The sequence below is a fragment of the Helianthus annuus genome, chromosome 17 (genome assembly GCF_002127325.2).
Source record: "Helianthus annuus cultivar XRQ/B chromosome 17, HanXRQr2.0-SUNRISE, whole genome shotgun sequence".
NCBI lineage: Eukaryota > Viridiplantae > Streptophyta > Magnoliopsida > Asterales > Asteraceae > Helianthus > Helianthus annuus.
In genome coordinates this window covers 164,558,818-164,580,072 of record NC_035449.2, presented here as the reverse complement: position 1 = coordinate 164,580,072, position 21,255 = coordinate 164,558,818, and the positions used below count along the sequence as shown (strand labels likewise).

At 38.9% G+C, this 21,255-nt stretch overlaps 1 protein-coding gene across 1 annotated transcript; it reads right to left on the bottom strand.

Annotated features, from left to right (window-relative positions):
• Positions 1 to 2,523: 2,523 nt before the first annotated feature.
• LOC110925147 lies at positions 2,524 to 3,057 on the bottom strand. The gene has a single exon (XM_022169118.1). It carries the CDS (start codon positions 3,055 to 3,057, stop codon positions 2,524 to 2,526), a length of 534 nt encoding a protein of 177 aa, XP_022024810.1.
• Between the last annotated feature and the right edge of the window lie 18,198 nt (positions 3,058 to 21,255).

Genomic DNA, 21,255 nt, shown 5'->3' with positions numbered 1-21,255 from the left:
GAATTGTTAAAGAAGATTGATACAGATCAGACTGAGATTGATTTCCTGAAAGTGCGAGTAGCTGAATTGGAAGAAGAAAAAGCTCGAAGGGATGAGCGAAAAAATACTTTGAGCTGAAAAACAAAGAGTTGGAAGCTGCTAAAGCAATGAAAGAGCATGAATTTTACATGTTGAGCAAAGTTGTTGAGAATATGCTTGGGAAATCTGTAGAACAAAGATTCGAAGAGATTGTAGTTGAAGAGCTTAGAGCCAAACATCAAGCTGAAATTGATGAGCAAATGAAAGATAAAGGAAAAGGTGTTGAAGGCAGTAGTGCAGTTGTTGAAAGATCAATTGTTCCATCTCTTATTGAGAATCCAATTCCAATATCTTCTGTTCCGAGTATCTTTGCTGAAGATGTTTCTTTGGAAGATCTAATTGTTGGTGATGATGATGAAGATGATGATGAAGAGGATGAAGAAGAAGAGAAAGATGATAAACAGAAAGACGATGATGATGAAAAGGTCTTTTTTGCTAGCAGTCATGGTTTAGATAATGACGATGATGATGCTCAGGGTGGTTTGGGAATCAGAGTAACTGAAGCTTCTAATGAAAGAACTGTTGATGATTTTCTGAATGATTCTTTGAATGAAGAGTCAGGGGGAGTTGAAGGAAACGGGGAGTCTGGTGATGCTCAAAACGTTGAACATGTTGAAAAATTAGTTTTGAGGTTGGATACTTATAGGGAAGAAGGTGAACATTTTAATGCGTATACATTGGAAAAGATTAAAGAAATGACACGTATGGTGGATCCTGATTTTAAGTTTGACTTTGAAGATGAATAGAATGCTTTTGACATCAACCACCAACCCGAGTATGAGTACAAGTATGTAGAGGATGCTGATATGTATGATAGTGTTGAGGTTGAAGATTGGACTGATGATGAAAATGTAAGTGAAGATACTTCTCAATATCCTACGTTGATGGAATTCTTTACTGAAGAGAATCGAGAAGAGTTGAGAAGGAAAGTGTCAGAGATGTTGAAAGACAAGAATTTTGATGGTACTCCCAAAGATATGCAGAAGGAAGAACGGCAGGAATGGTTTAAAGACAGTCATGAAAGAAAGTTTAAAAGGCCGTTGAAGTACTATCAAAGAGATCGAAGCATTTCACCTGGTGACATCATTAGCTGGGGTTTCCTGCCTCATGTTAATGCTTATGCGATCCGATGGGAGTATGGAGTGAAGTACTTTGAACATCTATATGATATTATGTCACTACCATGGTGGGACGTTGAGGAGCTGTCAAAAGTAAGAACTTTAGGTTATCCTGTACGACAGAATGATATTCCGATGTGGGGATACATAAAGTTTGAATCGTTGAAGAATTTTCGACACTGGAAACCACATTATCCGAAAAGAGTTACAAGGGTGGATCTAGTGACTGGGGTTGTTGAAACTATTCTTAACGTTAAAAAGCCTAAGACGATGAAAAATATACCAGTGCCAAAGATGGAGCAAGATTTCTACAAAGGCTTCTTGGGTTGGTTTTACAGTTACATTTCGACTGAGGTTAGTGAATTGCTCAGTGAAAGATATTGAATGTCTATTCATAAACAAGATCCATTTTCAGTCTGGAGACCGTGAGCAAGCGATGCAGTTTCAACAAGTTGTATCTCTTTGCTTTCAGAAAGGCATAAATTCTGAAAGTAAATGGAAGTCAACCTGGTGGTCGCTCGAGGAGAAAGAAAAGAGGCAAGCTAAACGTGAACGTAGAAAGGTTGAAGAGAATAGAGGAAAATGGATGAATATTCAAGCTGAGGAAGAAAAGAAAAGGAAGAAAGACAACGACAGAGTGAGGAATTTACTTAGGAGGAAGCCTAAGTCAAGGGAAGAAACGTTCAAGTCACTCTGAAGACCCGAAGACAAGACTAAAGACTGCGGCTGTATCCAAGGGGGAGTTTGTTGGTGCACGGATGTCTAAAGCCTGCGTCTTAGTCTTAGTTGATCTTGTATAGGGTCTAGGGGTCATATTTGCTGATTATGTAAAGTTTAGGGGGCTATCTGTAAATTGTGGAATGTAATGTTCAGATTTCGCTCCTAATGACATGTTGTCATTTGGAGCGAAATCAGAGCCCCTATATATAGTGTTTTGTGTTTTCTCATTTGTATCTGAATGTTGATCGTGTAGCCGAACTGCTGCCGAATTTTTCTGAGAAAGTTTGATGAGAAAACGTGTTTAAAGTAATCTGCATTCTGTTTATACTCAAATTCTCTTTGATTCAAGTTGTTTGTGTATTTTCGCTGCATAAACAGTGGTATTAAGCTCTGATTGACTCATTTGATCGTCAATAACGATCCTACAGGAACCATCATCACCAATCTGATAGACTAGCTGCTCAAAGTTGTGGCCCTCTTGCGTAATGCCATCTAGGTCCCCACACAACAGTTGTGTATCTGAATCGATCTTCTCAATCGTGCCCTAGAAATGGGTGCTCACATAAGTGTCGACAATGTCAACATAGTAGAGCGCGTCATCCTGACTCTATGGGTGTTGCTTTGATTGCTTGATGTCAAAGGTCACATGCTCGTCATTCACTTGGAGCGTAATCTGGCCCGCGACTACATCTACAATGGTCCGGGAGGTATTCAAGAATGGACGTCCGAGTATCAAAGGCACCATAGAATCCTCATCGATATCCAGAATAACAAAGTCCATGGGAAATACAAACTTGTCAATCTTGACAAGCATATTCTCAACAAACCCGCGCGGATACCTGATTGAACGGTCAGCTAGTCGAATGCTCATCCTCCTAGGTGAAGGCTCACCCAGATCCAGCTTGGCAAAAACCTTATAAGGCATAAGGTTAATGCTCGCTCCCAAATCAGCTAACGCGTGACTAACAAACATGCTGCTAATAAGACAGGGAAGTGTGAAGTTGCCGAGCTCTCCCATCTTCATAGGCAGACGGTTTTGAAGTATAGCTGAGCAACTCTCATTCATCACTACACAGGACATATCCTTGAGTTTTTGCTTGTTTGAGAAGATGTCCTTCAATAACTTCGCGTACTTAGGCATTTGGGCTAAGGATTCTACGAATGGTATGTTTATATGTTCTTCATTCTTCTGCTCTTTAGCCTGGCTCGGTGTGGAATGGGGGAGTGTAATCTTTGACTGGCTTCTGAGCGGGTTTTGGTTAACCGTATTTGCTCTCCACCCAAAGTTCGGGTGATTTCTCCATCCCAGTTTAGACGCATTGCTGTAGGGATTATTTTGTGGCCTTGCTTGATTGTTGACAAAGTCTACTTCCTCCTAGCCTTCTACATAACTCCTTGGGCACACGCACCCAACTCGTCTGATACTCCACACTGCTCACACCCAGAACTAGCTTGTGCTACAGTCTGGGCTCTATCAAACTTTGCTAACAGCGTCGAAATCTGTTCAGTGATAGCCGTATAGTCATCGACAGGAAGAACAACTGGGCAAGATGATGTCCGGCCCCTCTCTCCACCTTGACGTGAACTCGACTTCAACGCAGCTTTCTTGATAATAACGTAGCTTCATTAGTCGTCTTCGTCCCTAGATCGCCGCCTGCAAATACATAAAAACGCTCCTGTGTGTCGTAGTTGAGTCCCTGGTAAAAAGTCAGAACTAGTGGCCTCTTGGATAAACCGTGGTGTCGGAACATCAAGTAATAAGTCTTTGAATCACTCCCAGGCTGCATGTAAGGACTCTCCGTCATCCTGTCGATCCGGTTCCTCAACTTAGTCGTCTTCTTAGGAGGGAAATACCTTTGCACGAAAAACTCTGTCATCTCGTCCCAAGTCCTGATAGATCCTACGGGAAGTGACATAAGCTAAGATCTAGCTCTGTCGCGTAGTGAAAACGGAAATAGTCGCAACTGAATCACGTCACCCGAAACGTCCCGTATCTTAAAAGTTGAGCACACCTCAAGAAAAGAAGCAATATGTCGACCAGGATCCTCGTGCTCTCGTCCATCGAACTGCACCGAATTTTACATCATATTTATTATAATAGATTTATTTCAAAACTAGGATCTATTACTGTGACACCCGGCTAGTATCAAGGCCGCTCCGTTTGAAGCCTTGTACGGAAGAAAGTGTCGTTCACCACTTTGTTGGGCTGAAGTCAGCGAGAAGCAATTGACCGGACCTGAGCTTATCCAGAAAACCACCAACAACGTTGTCCAGATCAAGGGAAGGTTGAAAGCTGCCGCAGATCGAAAGAAGAGTTATGCAGATAACCAGAGGAAACCGTTGGAGTTTCAGGTTGGTGATCAAGTTATGTTGAAGATGTCGCCTTGGAAAGGTGTTGTAAGATTTGGAAAAGGGGGAAAGCTGAGCCCGCATTATATAGGTCCTTTCGAAATCGCATCTCGAGTTGGATCAGTCGCGTATAGGCTCAAGCTGCCACAAGAGTTGAGTGGAGTTCATGACGTGTTTCATATCTCCAATCTGAAAAAGTTTCAGTCAGATGAGACGCTAATTATACCCCCTGGAGAGGTTCGTGTAGACGATAAACTAAGATTTATCAAAGAGCCAGTAGAGGTTCTAGATTAGAAAATTCAGAAACTTAGGAGGAGTAGGATTAAGTTGGTCAAAGTTCGCTGGGATTCTAAACATGGACCTGAGTTCACTTGGTAACGACAGGATCAGATGCAACAGAAATATCCTCATCTCTTCCCACCTTGTGCGAAAACGAAACCTGTACAGTAGAATTTCGGGGACGAAATTTCCTAAATAAGAGGAGACTTTGACACCCGGCTATATAGGTTGTACCGTACAAATGGAACACGTGTCATGAATGAATAGAAGGCTGTATTTTACTGATATTAATGTTTATGTATGATATTTGATGTGTTAGTAAATCCAAAGTTTGATAAATTTTATGTTGGCAATAATAAGATAAACGCTTATCGTGTAACGAACAAAATGCAAAACGAACATCGGTGACTACCCGATCAATGTTAAAATCCTAAAAATAATTCGTTATGATTGGAATAGTAATTTTAATCATGTCTTGAAGGAAAAATAACGCTAAGAAACTCAATTTTTCGAGTTTGAGCGCCTACCGCGCGATACTGCGGGTATCTAACAAAATACAGTCAACGCAGCCAGTCAAGGCAACTTATAATTATTTCAGTAATATTTTGGTGAGTTTATTTTTATAGAATGATAAAAATAAATTAAAACATCATAAAACGGGATTAAAACGCTAGATAAAATACCCGGTATCCAGTAAAATACCAGTTTTTTATCTATATATATATTATATATGTATGCGTGTAATATATGTGTATAGAATGCAAGATGGCGGCCAAGGAGTGTCATATCTCTCCTCTCTCTTCCACTTGGAGGTCTTGGAATACACTAAGTAATGATTGTGCCTTTACAAACCTTCCAATATCTTGCCAAATCCAAGATATGATTTCAAAACACAATTTCACTCCCTCTCTCTAACATCTTGGCCGGACACCCTTTTACATACAACCATTTTCATTTTCCAACTTGTTTCTTGAAGATTCATGTTCTTACAAACTCATTTCAAGTTAGTTTGAATATCCAAGAGGGTTTTAAAGGTGATTTCAAGAAGGTGCAAGCTCCATATCATCAACCTTTATCAAAACCCACTAAAAATCTTGAAGGTATAAACTCACTTTGAAAATCTTGTTTTTGATTCATAGTGATAGTGATGGTTATGGAGGTTTCTCTTGTTCTTATATTAAACATAAACTTGAAAATTTAAAACAAATGGGTTTTTGGAATAAAATAAAATGGATGCGTATATGTATGTATATGTGGCCGTATATATGTATATGTGTATGTTAGAAAATGAGTTTTGATTTTTGATTTGATCTTGTTGATAAGATGTTGAAATGCGATGTGTATGTGAACTTTGGAAACTTCTAAAAAGGCTTTACTCATATGAATGGACATGTGAAAGTAAAGATGTGAAATCATGTGTGTGTGTATATATGTGAGCCATATATATATATATATGCATGCATGAACATTTTTTATATTAATAACTTTGGATGTGTAAGAATATATGCATATGTCTTGCATTTATGAATAAATGATGGAATGATAATCATACAAAGATGATGATGTTCTTGAAGGTTAAACATAAAATAAATGTATGTTGGATATGTTTTGATTCATACAAGATGATGATGTGAAACGAATGCATTAGATGCTTGTACTTGAACATGCATGTTGATATTTAATCATGAAATGATGATTTTGATATGATTTGATGAAAATAAATTTTAATTAGATTCTAAACACTAAAAATATTAATATATAAAGTGTTGAAATAGTATAAAACTTTTTCATAAAGTTTACTAGCTTTGCATGTTGTACTTAGTGCTTAAAGTGTTGTAAAATACATGAAATCGCATGATTTATGTGACTTACATAAATACTGCACTAATCTGATAATAACTTAGTGCTCAAGTCATTACAGGTTGGGATGGCTATGGTAACGTTTAACGCAAAACTATGCGGTAAAATGGTTAAAAATCTGCTTTTCGAAGGGTTTTTACGAAACTGTTTTAAATCAGTAAGTAAACTGATATTTCTAATATAAATATAAGTATCTTAACATATATTAAGTTTACTTGGTGTTTGGTTAGTCATACGTGACTTCCGACGCCCGAAAGTTTACCGAATCACTAAAATACGCGTTTTACAATGTGCACTAGTATGGGTTATTTATGGGTGAACCTTATGTGTTAAAAATGTGTTTGTGATTTAGATATCTGTATATGATAATATGTTAAGTGTTGACATGATAGCGGGAATTTAGACTATGCATGTACACTTGTGCGCTTAAAGTGGTTGAATCGGTAAAAATTGTGTTAAATGTGCAACTTGTTTGTCGAGCACGAAAATTGATACGTATGTTAACTTGATAAGTTATTTCATGTATATGTGCTTCAAAAATGATAAAATAAATAAGTTAATGAGATTTCGCGTGTTATGATATTAAGTATAAGTGTACGTTTATGTATATATATATTACGACGCACAAATCGTAGATATATTACGTATAAACGGGAGTGTTAACGGATTTACATGATAAGGTTCACCAATAAAATCGTTCAAGTCTCAAAATCTTAAAAATATATATGTATGAACACACATATATATATATATATATATATTAACATGCCAACATGTAGGATCGGATTCTGACCCAAACGAGTCAATCAGAGGCGTTTTCGTCAATTACAGGTGCGGAAAACAAGTAATCAACGTAGGAATAGCTTGCAGTTCACTTTAAACTCCTTTTCTATTGATTTGACGGTAAATACAACCAGTTCTCGATCCGGCAGCACTTCGGTACGAGAATCAGGAACTATTACAAATGAAATCGCTTATGAGGTATATATAGGGCGTTGGGACCGCTTATTGGACAGGCCCAATAAGCGGCCCACCCATGACACATGAGCGGTCCAACTAGTTACCACTCGAGCGGCCCATACATGACCATTCGAGCGGTCCACAGTCCTAATTTGCCATATAAGCGATCCAACCTCTAATTCTATACATTTTCTCTAATTTCTCGTATTTCTTGCCCAGATCTAACATCTAAGAACTTATGACTCGATACAAGACGGAATCAGCAGATGTAGTGCACCAACAAACTCCCCCTCAGATGTTGATGGAGTCGATTATCGAGTCACAACAATGCTGTCTTCACATCTTCAGTCTTGTTCAGTCTTTGGGCTTCTCTCTTTCTACAGACTCCCCCTCTCGATTTACTGGTATTCACATCTTCAGTAACATCTTCAGGATCATCACCTGGCTTTCCTGCATAAACTCTACCTCAAAGTAAATTTTCACACATATACATTTCAAATCTATCACCCTACACTCATTCAGATTCTCATTCAAAACAAACACAGACTGTGATGAACCACTTGAAAGATTAGATTTAAGAAAACATTTGATTTCGCACAAACACTCCCTCTCAAATATTGCTCATCATGTTTAGCACTCGGAATTTTGAAAATCAGCTATTCAACATCAGTTGTCTAAAATCTTTTTGATTTTTTTTAAATTAATGCAAAACACACTAAAAATCTATTTGGATTTTTGAATAAAAGAAATTGCAGAAGTGAAATATTTACAAACAATATTTTTGAGAGTTCATGCAAGAGGATCATATCAGTTTTTGAGACATATCACTAACACCGTTAAGCTTTAAACATTCTCAGTTCTAAACAAATTACCTAGATTGTCAGTATATTGGTCCACTTTAAATTCTCACACAAATTTCAATTGATTCGAGATACGATATTAGTGTTTTAGAGACTTGAACTTGATTATGTATCACTCCACTTGAATATACTCCCGTATCCAGATCTCAATGTTCAGATTTATAGGTAAATATACTACAACTGATATCTGTATATAAATTAGGTGAAATGCTAGGGCTGAGGGATCTCAGGTCGATACTTCCGTATGCGCAGAGAGATATCAGCTTCGACTTAAAGGTATGTCCCCTTTAGGAGATCTTTTAGCTACAACAACTGATTATCAATTTTATTGTCTAATCAGCTGAGGGTTTAATGCTATGTTTCAAGCATTTTGCAGCAAGTATTATCCAGAGACTAGGTCAGAACTTCCATTCAGCAGAAGTCCCGGGATAATACCCCAGATATCACAGAGTATAAAAACCTAGTATATCAGAAAAAGCAACCTTTCAAATGAGATTTCAGGGGTTACCTATATATCCAAGAATAGTTACCCACAAATCAAGCAAGTTTGTTTTAGGTTTGTATCTCTTTTCAATTTACTAAATGTATGAAAATCTACTGACACATCCGCAGTAAGATTGTTTATCACTTTTAAACATTTCATATCTTTAGCGTGTTATGATAGTCCACTGATGTACTATCATTTCCTCTTTTTGCACAGAAAACTCATTTTTCAATTTTATCATGTTTTTGGCTTTTTCAAATTTTCTGATGTTTTTGGATTTTCTAAAAATTCTTACTCCCCCTAAAAGTCAAATACATCTAATGAAAATTGAAAACAACTGTACGGAACATGACAACTGATATCAAATCACCTCAATTCGCCATTCGCTTGGCATAAACAATCAGAACTCCCCCTATCAACAAACTATTTTCTCATTTAGATTTCAAAACACTTAAGTTTGTTTTAATCAAAATGGTTTTTCCGGAAAATAAGTTTGATTGAGTTTACCACTTGTAGGTTACCATTTGTAGAATTATTCAACAAATGTTCAGGGGTGTGGTTCATCATCTTGTCTACCAACCAATGAAGGAAAATACAAGTACAACTTAATGTCCTTGATTTACCTTTTTCACAATCAAATCATCTTACCACTTGTAAGTAAAAACACAAACAAACCTTTTTACCAATTGTATGATTGTCGTTACCGAATATACCACCAAGAAAGATGCCGATTCATGCTCCACGCTTACCAACCTGGGAGCTCCAGCAAGTCCTGAGACTTACTGTTCATAATATGTACCATCCCAGTCACAAACCAGGGATGGTTCAACCTTTTCCTTCATTGTTTTCTTTTCGTAAAATTCTTTAACTCCTTTGACTTTGCGATCAATCATTTTTCCAAAGATATTCTTTACTTTGGAGTTAAAGACCTTCTCAGCATCAAATTCCTGTTCATCATGGAAAAATTGGATAGAAATCTTAGCTTTACCAATTTTCTTCTTGTAATTATCAGCCCGAAGTGATGGAAACTCATCATCATCAACACTCGGGACTGAGTTCTCATTTCTTACATTAGCTTCACATTTTAAATCAACTTGTGGCTCCACTGACTTTGTGGAATCAGTTTCATCGCCTGAAGACAACTCCTCTGATTTCAACCTATCAGAATCATCTCTAGAGCTTTCACCACCCTGCTTAACAACCCATTTTTGTTTATTAGATTTTGCTCTTTTCTTGTAAAACTTGTTCGAACTCTCACCAATTTCAAAAACAGAATCTTTAAACAGTTTTGTTCTATCAAGTGGTGATTCGAACGCAAACACCTTTTCTGAGATTTTACGAAAAACTCCCTGTTTTGGTTGTATCGCCTGAGTACAATCTTTGGCGATATGTCCAACGTTGTTGCACTTGAAACAGGTTCTCGAGTCCTTCTTTTGTTCAGCTTGTTTCTTTTTCAGAAACTCATTGTTCGTTTCTCTCCAGAAACTTGTCTTTTCTTCTTCATCAGTTGATCTACCAGATGAAGCCTTTCAGTATCCTTTTTCTTGTCACTCTTCTTCTTGTCAACAATCTTTTCTCCAGCATCAACACCAGCTGCATTCTCTCCAATTACATCATTCTCTTCCCATACCTTCATGCTCTCAACAGTCGGATAAATTCTGTCAATCACATAGGAAGTACATGAGTAACTTTTCAACAAACGATTTACTCTTTCAGTTTCAATTCGTTGCAGCTCCAACTTCTGTTCTAAAGCAGCACACTTCTCAATATAATTGTTTAGAACTTTCTGTTTTGTCATAAACGCTCCCTGAAGAGTCTTCATAGCAACTGCTTGTTCTTCACTAGTTTGATTGTACTGATTCATTATCTTGTTCAGCACATCATATGACTCCTTCAGACTATTTAAGTTGTAAATCAATGTACTGTTCTGCTTTTTCACAATCTCGCAGTTTTCACATTTCACCGAAACTTCTTTTGCATCAACTTGTTCTTCAATTTTAAACTTGGGCATTTCTGTCACTTTTTGTCTTCTCACAACCGGCATTTCTTCATCATCACTACTCACCGGCGTTTTGATCTTCTTCTTTTTCTTTTCCTTCTTGACTTTTTCGTCTTCGCTATCACTCTCAGCCACCAACTTCATATCTTCTCTGTATTTTCTCGCCCAATACTCTGTATCATCATCACTATCATCTATAATCTTTGCTGTAAATGCAGTGTAAGCTGTGGTTTGATCAGGAATGTAATCATCCCAAGTGAAATTAGCCCAGCTAAAACCTTCTGCAAGCTTTTCATCTTCTTGATCAATCAAACAAGCTTTTATATTATTTGGAATGTAATTATCCCAGTTAAACGACTGCTTTTGATTTGGATTAACTACACATGCTTTCTTTCCGGTATCTTCAATCACATCTCTTCCATGTGCAGTCTGAGCTTGATGTTTTTGCTGTTGAGATGATTGACCAACTTGGTGATAGATGGCTTTGCGATAGTAATCATTGTTGTTGTTGAACGGATTTTGAGCTCCACCTGCCTCTCGGTTTGTGCACTCCCTCTTAAAGTGTCCTTTTTCCCTGCACCGAAAACAAGTAACTTTAGATTTGTCAAAACCTAAAGTAGAAACATTCGCATCACGAAGATCATCTCTCCCCGTGATTTTTTTGAACTTCTCAGCTCTCCGTAAAACACTAGCCAGACACCACTTTATATCCATCAGCTCCATCTCTTCAGCATCTATCTGGTCGTAGTCTTCTTTGGTTAGCATTGGATTGCCAATACGACCTGCAACAAAACAAGTGTAAGATTCCAAAACCATTCCTAATAAAGACATTTGGTTTTTGGCAATATCTTCAGAATAATCTTGCTCATTCTCAAGATTCAATACAATGTTGCACTGCAATCTTCTCCCGTTTTTAGTTGCTGAGATGTTTGGATCAAATGATGGAAATGAAGTAAAGCTGGTTTTGCTGCTTGATCCAGATGATGGACTTTCAGATAAACTCTTGGCACTCATACCAGTCACAATCTTCGGAGATGAGTTCGACTATTTCTCATTTATCCCAGCTTTATAATACAACCCGATGTCTTGTTCACCATCGAAGTCTTTCATTCTAATCACTTTTCTCTGTTCCATCTCTTGAGCTTCTATCTTTTCGATGAACTTACTGAGCGTCAGATTACTAAAACCTTTCTTGTTTCTAAGCATCATCAAGTATGTGCCCCAACTCTCACATGGTAACGCATCAGCAAGTTTGTCAATTAATTCCTCATTACTCTTCTCAATAATTAACCTTTTCATATTTGCAAGTAGATTACAATAACGTTCGATAATTTCTCTCGTGCTCTCATTCTTCAATCCTCGGAATAAATCGAACTCTTTCTTCAGAAGTGACTTTTTACTCTTTACCATCTCTTCACTTCCTCTAAACTTCGAACGTAAAGCTTTCCAAATTGAGTACGATGTTCCATTATACTGTAAAAGAACCTTGATATCTTCCTTCACTGCCTGTTGAAGAAGACTAAGCATCATTTTCTCATCTTTGTATTTCTTCCGAGCATCAGCAGTAAGATCTTTGATCGGAACGGGTTCTTCATCATCGTTTAATGGTCGAACATACTTTGTCTCCACGCATTCCCAAGCATCAAGATAATTCGCTTGCACCCAATTTTCAAACCGACCTTCCCAACCTTTATATTCTTCAATGTTCATTAACTTGGGAGGTTTTTGCATCGTTCCGGTTTCATTTTCTAACATCGTGGTTTGAATAGCATTGATCGGGGTACTTGGAGTAGCGAACGCGTTATAGAAATCCTCGTCCATTTTCAAATTTTTACAAAATATTTCAAACAGTACACAAAAGCGGTCAAGATAATCACAATGTCACAAAGGCGGTCCAACAAAATTAAATAAGTGAACCGGGTAGAATGAACACAAGAGTGATCCAAGTAATTTGGTCAAATAATCGGTCCAAGTATTGTTATACGAGCGATCCGGATGAGCGGTTCCCAATTTACCTAATGAGCGGTTCACACTCGAACGATGAGCGGTTCACAAGTTGTTCGGATAAGCGGTTCAAGCAAATCTGTACGAGCGGTTCAAGAAATTTCAGATCGAGCGATTCAACCAATGGTCCAATAAGCGGTTCACAATTTACCGAACGAGCGGTCCCCAATTGATCTGATGAGCGGTCCAGATCAACTGATTTCGAGCGATCCAGAACTGTTCAGAAAAGCGAACACCAATCGGACTTCATTTTGACCTACTTTTTCTTCGAATTTCGACACCAAACTTTCAAGGGTTTGTCTCTATACTATCGCGCACAATCCCTGAGATTTTGAGCAATTTTCGACCGTTGGAAGTGTCTGAATCTGAAAAGAATGAGTAGAAGACAGAATTTTTGATGTTTTTCAGCTATTTCCTGTAGAACTCCTCTTCCTGAAGCTCTGATACCACTTGTAGGATCGGATTCTGACCCAAACGAGTCAATCAGAGGCGTTTTCGTCAATTACAGGTGCGGAAAAAAAGTAATCAGCGTAGGAATAGCTTGCAATTCACTTTAAACTCCTTTTCTATTGATTTGACGGTAAATACAACCAGTTCTCGATCCGGCAGCACTTCGGTACGAGAATCAGGAACTATTACAAATGAAATCGCTTATGAGGTATATATAGGGCTTTGGGACCGCTTATTGGACAGGCCCAATAAGCGGCCCACCCATGACACATGAGCGGTCCAACTATTTACCACTCGAGCGGCCCATACTTGACCATTCGAGCGGTCCACATTCCTAATTTGCCATATAAGCGATCCAACCTCTAATTCTATACATTTTCTCTAATTTCTCGTATTTCTTGCCCAGATCTAACATCTAAGAACTTATGACTCGATACAAGACGGAATCAGCAGATGTAGTGCACCAACACAACATAATAAAAAATAATGACTTTTTGAGAAAATCTCAAAGTTATGTGAAAATTCTAAGATACGGAGAAAGTTAAGAATTTTGCTATATATATATTGATTGATAAATCATTCCAACGTATATTAGGACATGTAGAAATCAATTTGTGGGATTGCACTATTTATAATACGCACCCAAAGGTGAGTGTCACTAAACCCCCTCTTTTTACTGTTTTGTATATGTTTGGGGGGAAGAATACACCTTAAAAGGTTTAAAGATGTTTTTAACTAAAACATACCTTTTGTTTTATAAAATGTATACTTTCATGGAAAATATACAGATTTGTTAAATATATATATGTTTTGGGTTGAAACGGTTTTTGTGAATAAATATGTTTCGGGGAGAAACGGGGATTATTACGGTGTTTCAGAGAAAACGACTGTGTAGATTTAAAATTGCTTAAATCTATAGTTGGGACAAATTTGCTTGAGGTCAAGAGAGTAAGTATCAGTTTATAGGCTTATATTTCGGTGGGAACGTCGGGGAATTCGTTATATTAGATTTATCGTTATTAGTAGGATTTATATATATATATATATATATATATATATATATATATATATATATATATATATATATATATATATATATATATATTGTTCATGAAGCAGACATTATAGATGGCCTTGATATGGGCCATGCACAAGGAAGTTCGTTTAATCAATTAAGTATTGCACACGAGGGATTGTTGGTAGATCTATCCGGTTGACAACCCCGTCGTGACCGGTCGCCCCGTGTCAAGTCAAATGACGAATTGATATTCTGTTATAGTCTAGCTTTGATTATACCTTCATTGTTAATATATAGTTTGAAATGTCTTGCTACCTTACGATTCAGAATATTTGATGCTATCAATTTAATATGTAAACTTGGGAAGATGTTTATGGTCGGAGGTTCTACGGAAATGCTTACGACGGCTGACCCATGAATTTTTACGAGGAAATAAATTAACTTTCTTAAAAATTATATGGATGTTTTAATAATAAACACATAAATAGAAAGTTTTTCCTTGAATCAAATTATTTAAATTTGGATATGTGAACTCACCCTCCTTTGTGTTGACACTTGATTTTAACGTGTTCTTCAGGTACTGGACTTCGGCTTCGGGAATTATGGCGTATCTTGTGGTTGTTGATGCATGTTTGGTTTGAAAATGTTTTGGACAAACTTTTAAAACTAATTTGGGACCAATGTAATAATACCCATAAGGATCAAGACTAACAAACTATGTTGTGGTTGTGTCGTACTTTGAAACTTTATGCTTAAAAACTATGTTTTAATTAAGTTAATTGTCCAACATTATGATGCATCGTCCAGCAAGATATTAATGGGCACCAACTTCCATCACCACTACGTTTTATATTCCGCTGCGACGTTTTTGGAGTGTGACAAAAGTTGGTATCAGAGCCAACGCTTGTTAGCAAACTAGATGTTTTCTGGAAAACTCTAGACTTCAACCAAATTATATTGAGATTAAAGTCCGAAATTCGCGAAGCCAAAATTTTTAAATAAACTTGGATTTTTATCATGTATGAAAACCATTGCGTGTTTAGGTGCGTACGTGATTGTCTGTTTATTTGGGCCTTATGTATTATTTTTCATTTAAACACACACTTACTTTGTATGGTTAGATATGTCACAGATGTCGCACGAGCACGAGCACGAGGTCATCGAGATTCATGACTCAGATAGTGAGCCAGAATTAGATACTTCACCCAGATCTATTCTACCAGAGATACCCCTCCCGACTCCACAGATGGTTGGTATGGCCGAATTCGTTTCGTCATTCCATGTCGATCCTGCTGCATTCGCCAGCCAGGTAGACCCCCCGTTATGCTTTCACAAGCAACGAATGGATAGATGACGATAATGATGTTCCTCCCTCGATCCACGAGACGGGACAATCATCAGGTGTTGGATGACGTGGATAGAGGTGTCCCTATGATCGGAGGATCTTTCAGTATCGCACCAGTGGTGGACGCGACTATTGTTACACCTCGACCATTAGAGCCATCGGTCCTTCCACCTGCTGGTGTTGCCGAGCCCACTACTAAGATCCCTCCACCTGTTATTACTGAGTCATCCTTACCATTGATCGAGTCACGCGCTCCTACTACACCTCTCTTGGTCTACTGTCGACGTAGGAAGAGGATTAGACCTGTTGGAGAGATCACATCGACGTCACGAGCTGTGACATCATTTACTTCCAAGAAGCAGAAAGGAGTATGGGTTGATCGATGTTGTCATTGCGACTGACAGTTCGTTACTCTACGCGGAGACCTGGACTCAGCGAGGGATTAGATGAAGGATCTAGAGGGGCAGATGGACTGGTACGACGAACTGATGGATCTAGACGACAGTGCAATGGATCAGACACACTGGAGAATAGTTGATGCGGGCCCAAGTGTGGAGGAGCGGGCTATTTTGTATTTGGAGGCCCAAGATCGTGTAACAAAAGGGGCTTCACTAAAATGGCTCTAACTTAGGCTACGAGGGTCCGTTTTGGGCGCGCGACCAGGCCAAAAAACGCTTATTTCCATGAGTTATTTTATGTTTTGTGTTTTTAGTGGGTTTTTTGGACTTTTATTTTGTTCTAGTTTTTGGCCCAAGTGTGTTTTAGGACCATTCGAATTTCGGTCTCTATTTATATGTTGCTAAAGCTAATGAAAAGTTCAGACTTGAATTTTGAGACAATTAATTTTTCACTTCAAATTCCGTGCCTTTTGGGTGGAATCTTAGGGGTTGGGGAAGAACACCCGGGTATTCTTTGAATCAACGTGTTTGATCTTCGTTTCCGTATCATGCGCCACATCAATAGTGGAGCTGGAAGAGCTTGTTAGAAAGATGTTAAACTTCCTGGGTCCGAAGTGTTAGTTGGTTGTTGTTTTTGTAGTTGTTTGTATGTCTCTTTTGATAAACCCTTTATGGCTTGCATGCCAAACTTTTGGATATTTAGGAGGAAATTCCATGTAGACTTGTTGTTGGTGTTAACACGCCAAATTTTTATTAGTCTTTATACTAAAAAAAAGCATTGTAATTTCTAGTATAAATATCAAATGGGTTACTTTTGGTTTAAAAATTGTTCTCATTATTATGTGGATATTATATATGCGCAATGTTTGGTCCACTAACATTTAATGATTGAATTATTTTTGGATATCGTTTTATGTTGTTATTATTGTTGTAATAATAGAAACGACGAAATGCCGCCAAAAGCGAGATAGGGTCCTGGACTACCGACCACCCAAGAGGAGTTGGCACAACTCATAGCCCAACACGTTAATACTTCCATGGAACAGCGGGATGCTAACCAGAATAATGGCCTGGGACGTGGACGTGGTATTCATGGGCATGGTTTTGCTGGAGTACAGATCGGAAACTCTCAAGGTAATATAATGATCGGAAAGTTTTAGTAGTTCATGTGTTATGATATAATTGGAGCGTAATCCTGATTTTCATTAACCTTGTGAATAGTGCACGGATGTACATACAAAACATTCCAGGGCTGCAACCCACGATCATATACCGGTGCTGAAAGACCTCTTGATATCACCAGATGGATTGAGAAGATGGAATCTGTCATGGCAATCAGTGGTTGTGCTGCTGATCAACGGATTAGGTGTGATTCTTGTTCTCTTCTTAAGGAATCTTTATCATGGTGGAACGCACATGTTCAAATAATGGGTGAAGACGCTGCCTGTGGTCTAACCTGGAATGCACAAGTTCAAATAATGGGAGAAGACGCTGCCTGTGGTCTAACCTGGAATGAACTAAAAGGGTTGCTCCTAAAGGAATACTTCCCGCGTAGTGAGATACAGAAGATTGAGACCGAGTTCTGGAATTTGACCATGGAAGGCCAGAACGTCAGAGCTTACACATCTCAGTTCAATGATTTGGCAAGGTTGGTTCCACGGTTGGTCACTCCTGAGTATGTTAAGATAGAGAGGTACATTTGGGGGCTATCGCCACGAATTTGCAGTATGGTCACATCAGCGAAACCCACTACCTATCTAGAAGCTACTACACTGGCGAAATCATTAGCAGATGATGCTGCTCACAAAGGTAGCCTTAACAAGAAGGAGGAAACCGGGAAGTCGTCGGGAAAGGCCAATGGAGACGGGAAATCTGAGCGGTCAGAGCGATCTGAGCCTAGATCTGGAGATTCGCGGAAGCGCAAGTCTGAGAGCTCGAAGAAGGATACCGATGAGAAGCGTGACAGGAAACGAAGCTCGGGGAAGGTTTATGTAGCAAACTCTAGTGGTTCCAGAAGGGATAATGCCAGGGATGGCAAGGGTAGTTCTGAGAAAACGATTCACGGTGATGAGCAGAGAAAGTGCACCAGGTTTGGTCGAACTGGGCATGTTACCCGCGAGTGCTATGCTAAGAGTACTTCGGAGGGAGTTAAGCTAGAGGGATGCTTCGAGTGCGGTGAACACAGACATTTCAAGAGAGATTGTCCGAAAGCAAAGGGTCAGATTGCCAGGGGCAGAGCGTTCGAGCTGAATGCTGGGAAGGCACGTGACGATCCTGCTGTTGTTACCGATATTTCTTGATCAATAACCATTCTGAGTTCGTACTCTTTGATACTGGGGCTGACTTGAGTTTTGTTTCAAAAAACTTTGAACCATTTTTTTGTTCTCCAACAAGTAAGCTAAGTAAAAAGTACTCGATAGAACTAGCAAATGGTAAATTGATAGAGACTAGCGAAGTCGTCTATGGTTGTAGTATTCGGTTAGACGATTATAATTTTAGTATCGATTTATTACCAGTGGAGCTGGGTAGTTTTGATGTAGTTGTTGGGATGGATTGGTTATCCAAGAATAAAGCTCAGATTATTTGTTCGGAGAAGCAGGTGAGGATACCTCATCCTCGTGGTGGTGAAGCTATAGTTGTTCACGGAGATCGATCGAGTCGAGTATCAAGAGTTGTTAGTGTTATGAAGAAGCTTAAGATGTTGTGTCAGGGTTATCTTGCGTTCTTAGTTAACGTAGTGGATACGAAGGCTGAAGGTAGGAAGATCGAAGAGATTCCTATAGTTCGCCATTATCCGGAAGTTTTCCCTGAAGACTTACCTGGATTGCCCCCTGCGAGACAGATCGAGTTTAGAATTGATCTGGTACCCGGTGCTACAACAATTGCAAAATCTTCTTATAGATTGGCACCGTCAGAGATGAAAGAATTGTCGAATCAGCTTCAAGAGCTACTAGACACAGGTTTCATTTGACCAAGCTTTTCGCCTTGGGGTGCACGTCTTTTGTTTGTGAAGAAGAAGGATGGTTCCTTCAGGATGTGCATTGATTACAGAGAGCTGAACAAGTTGACTATCAAGAATTGGTACCCTCTACCGAGAATTGACGATTTGTTTGATCAGCTACAAGGATCCAGCTGCTATTCGAAGATCGACCTGCGTTTAGGATATCATTAGTTGAAGGTTGTTGACGAAGATGTTCCGAAGACTGCTTTTCGAACACGATATGGCCATCACGAGTTTTTAGTCATGCCTTTGGGCTTAACTGTAAGGACCTTCAAAAATGTCCCTAACCAACCTATAGGTGTAAACCCGGACCCCTGAAACCCTACTGTGCATGAAAAACCAAGAAAAACAAGAAATTTGGGTTTTAGGCGGGCCGCGTAAGGTATAGCTTAACCTTACGCTGGCCGCTTCAACACAATGAATTACCGGATAAGGTTTAGGGTTCCAGGCGGGCCGCGTAAACCATAAGGGATGTTTACGCGGGCCACGTCAACTTAAATTTGACCGGATAAGTATTCCTGGACCACATGTTGATTACCGGGTGACCCTACTTGTGACCAACCAGACCTACACCTAGACTAGGCGGCCTCACGGGCCGCCTAAGATGTATGTGTGGGTTTATGCGGGCCGCGTAAAACCCAATTTCAGGCTATAAATAGCCTGTGCATGGGATTTTCATTCTGTGTCGACGAAACTTACAAAATACGAAGTTAGGCTGCTCAAAATCATAATTTCATATAGTGAGGTGCCGCCATAATACCGGGTATTAACTCGATCGCTGCTACGATTAAATATCTGATCGATTGAAACTATCCAATGGATGTTTAAGTGCTGCCCGCATTAGGGTTATACTTTGTCATTCGTCGTTAATTCGATGGATGTTTAGTATGGCACTTTAACATCCGTTGTATCTCGTGAGTTATCGTAAATGTTGTATTAGTTACCAACCTGGTTCGTGTGCATTGTTGTTTAAACTAGGTTATTCGGCTTATCAGTAGGCTAAACCCTGCCCGTATAAACTTGCAATGTGAGTCATTCTCTTTTTATCAACTGTTTTACAATACGTCAAATTATTTTCGAAGGTTATAATTACAGGGATTAAGTCGTGGTTATCTTAATCACTGGCTAGTGGGGTATTGTGCATATTACTAATTTCTCACGGTTAGGCTAATAAATCCTAAGACTGACAAAACGTCACTACTTGGGTGACTGGACCCAATAGTGGTATGACCATCGTCACACGGGTGGGAAGGCCAGATAAAAATAAGATAGAAGCCATTATAATCGCTCTTATGCTGTAATTTATAACTATGTGTCATTTATCAAAATGAATGATTCACTCAGTATTTCCCCGCTGACAAAAATATTTCTAAAACATGTTTCAGGTGACCTACTGTGAATCAAGAACAAGTGCTACGGAGCACTCTCAGGCTTGAAGTAGTCGCTCAAATAAATAAATAAACGAAGATGTTTTGTAAAATAAGGAATTCCTATGAAATTCCTCTACTCTAAATTACGGGGTTTATCCCGAAATACTAAATAAATAATACTCGGGCATTTTCATAGTTTAAACGATCATGCTAGACTTCCGCTGTACCACATGTTTCTGTCCCGCGGCTCCTGGACCGGGTCAAATCGGGCGCGGGGGTCATGACAGAAATAGGTGGTATCAGAGCCACTGGTTTAAGCTAATTAAGTATTTAGAAATACTTTATTTATCTAATTGCCATTATGTGATTTTGTGAAACTTTAGTTTACAAAAATTTTAACTTAGAATTGTGTGTGTCTTCGTGTGTGCTAACAGCATGAACGAACTATCAGAAGCCCTACAGAATATTTCAATCCATAGTACAGATATGGATATCACCAGTATTACTACTGGGTACCAGGCAGATGTGGAGGAGCCTATGGTATTTAAAGCCCAACCTCAGGAAAAACCAAAAGTAGTGAAAAAGAGACATAGGTGGGTAGGTTGGAGGCGTTTACGCAGGAAAAAGCCAGCAACACAGACAACTATGAAAAAGGAAGATCCAAAGGATAAAGGAAAGGGAATAGAAACTGGGGAGAGTTCCAGGAAAAACTAGGAACCACTATCTTGGGAAGAAGAGTTGGACCGTAAACTTGCACTAGGTGACATCATCGAACCTGCCGATGAAACTCTCTTTAACTACCCAGCCGAAGCCCTATTGCCTGCTAACCTAGAACCTGCCATTCCAGACCTGATTGTTCACCCTAGACCTCTACCAGGAGCACTGGAGGAATGGTGGACTGCCGACTAGCAATTTCAGAACACTATGAATAGCCCTAACACCTTTCTCCCTCAATTCGACCC

Bases quoted from the DNA above. Each gene is read 5' to 3' on its own strand.
- LOC110925147 (XM_022169118.1), bottom strand. From the start codon at position 3,057: ATGCCTAAGTACGCGAAGTTATTGAAGGACATCTTCTCAAACAAGCAA.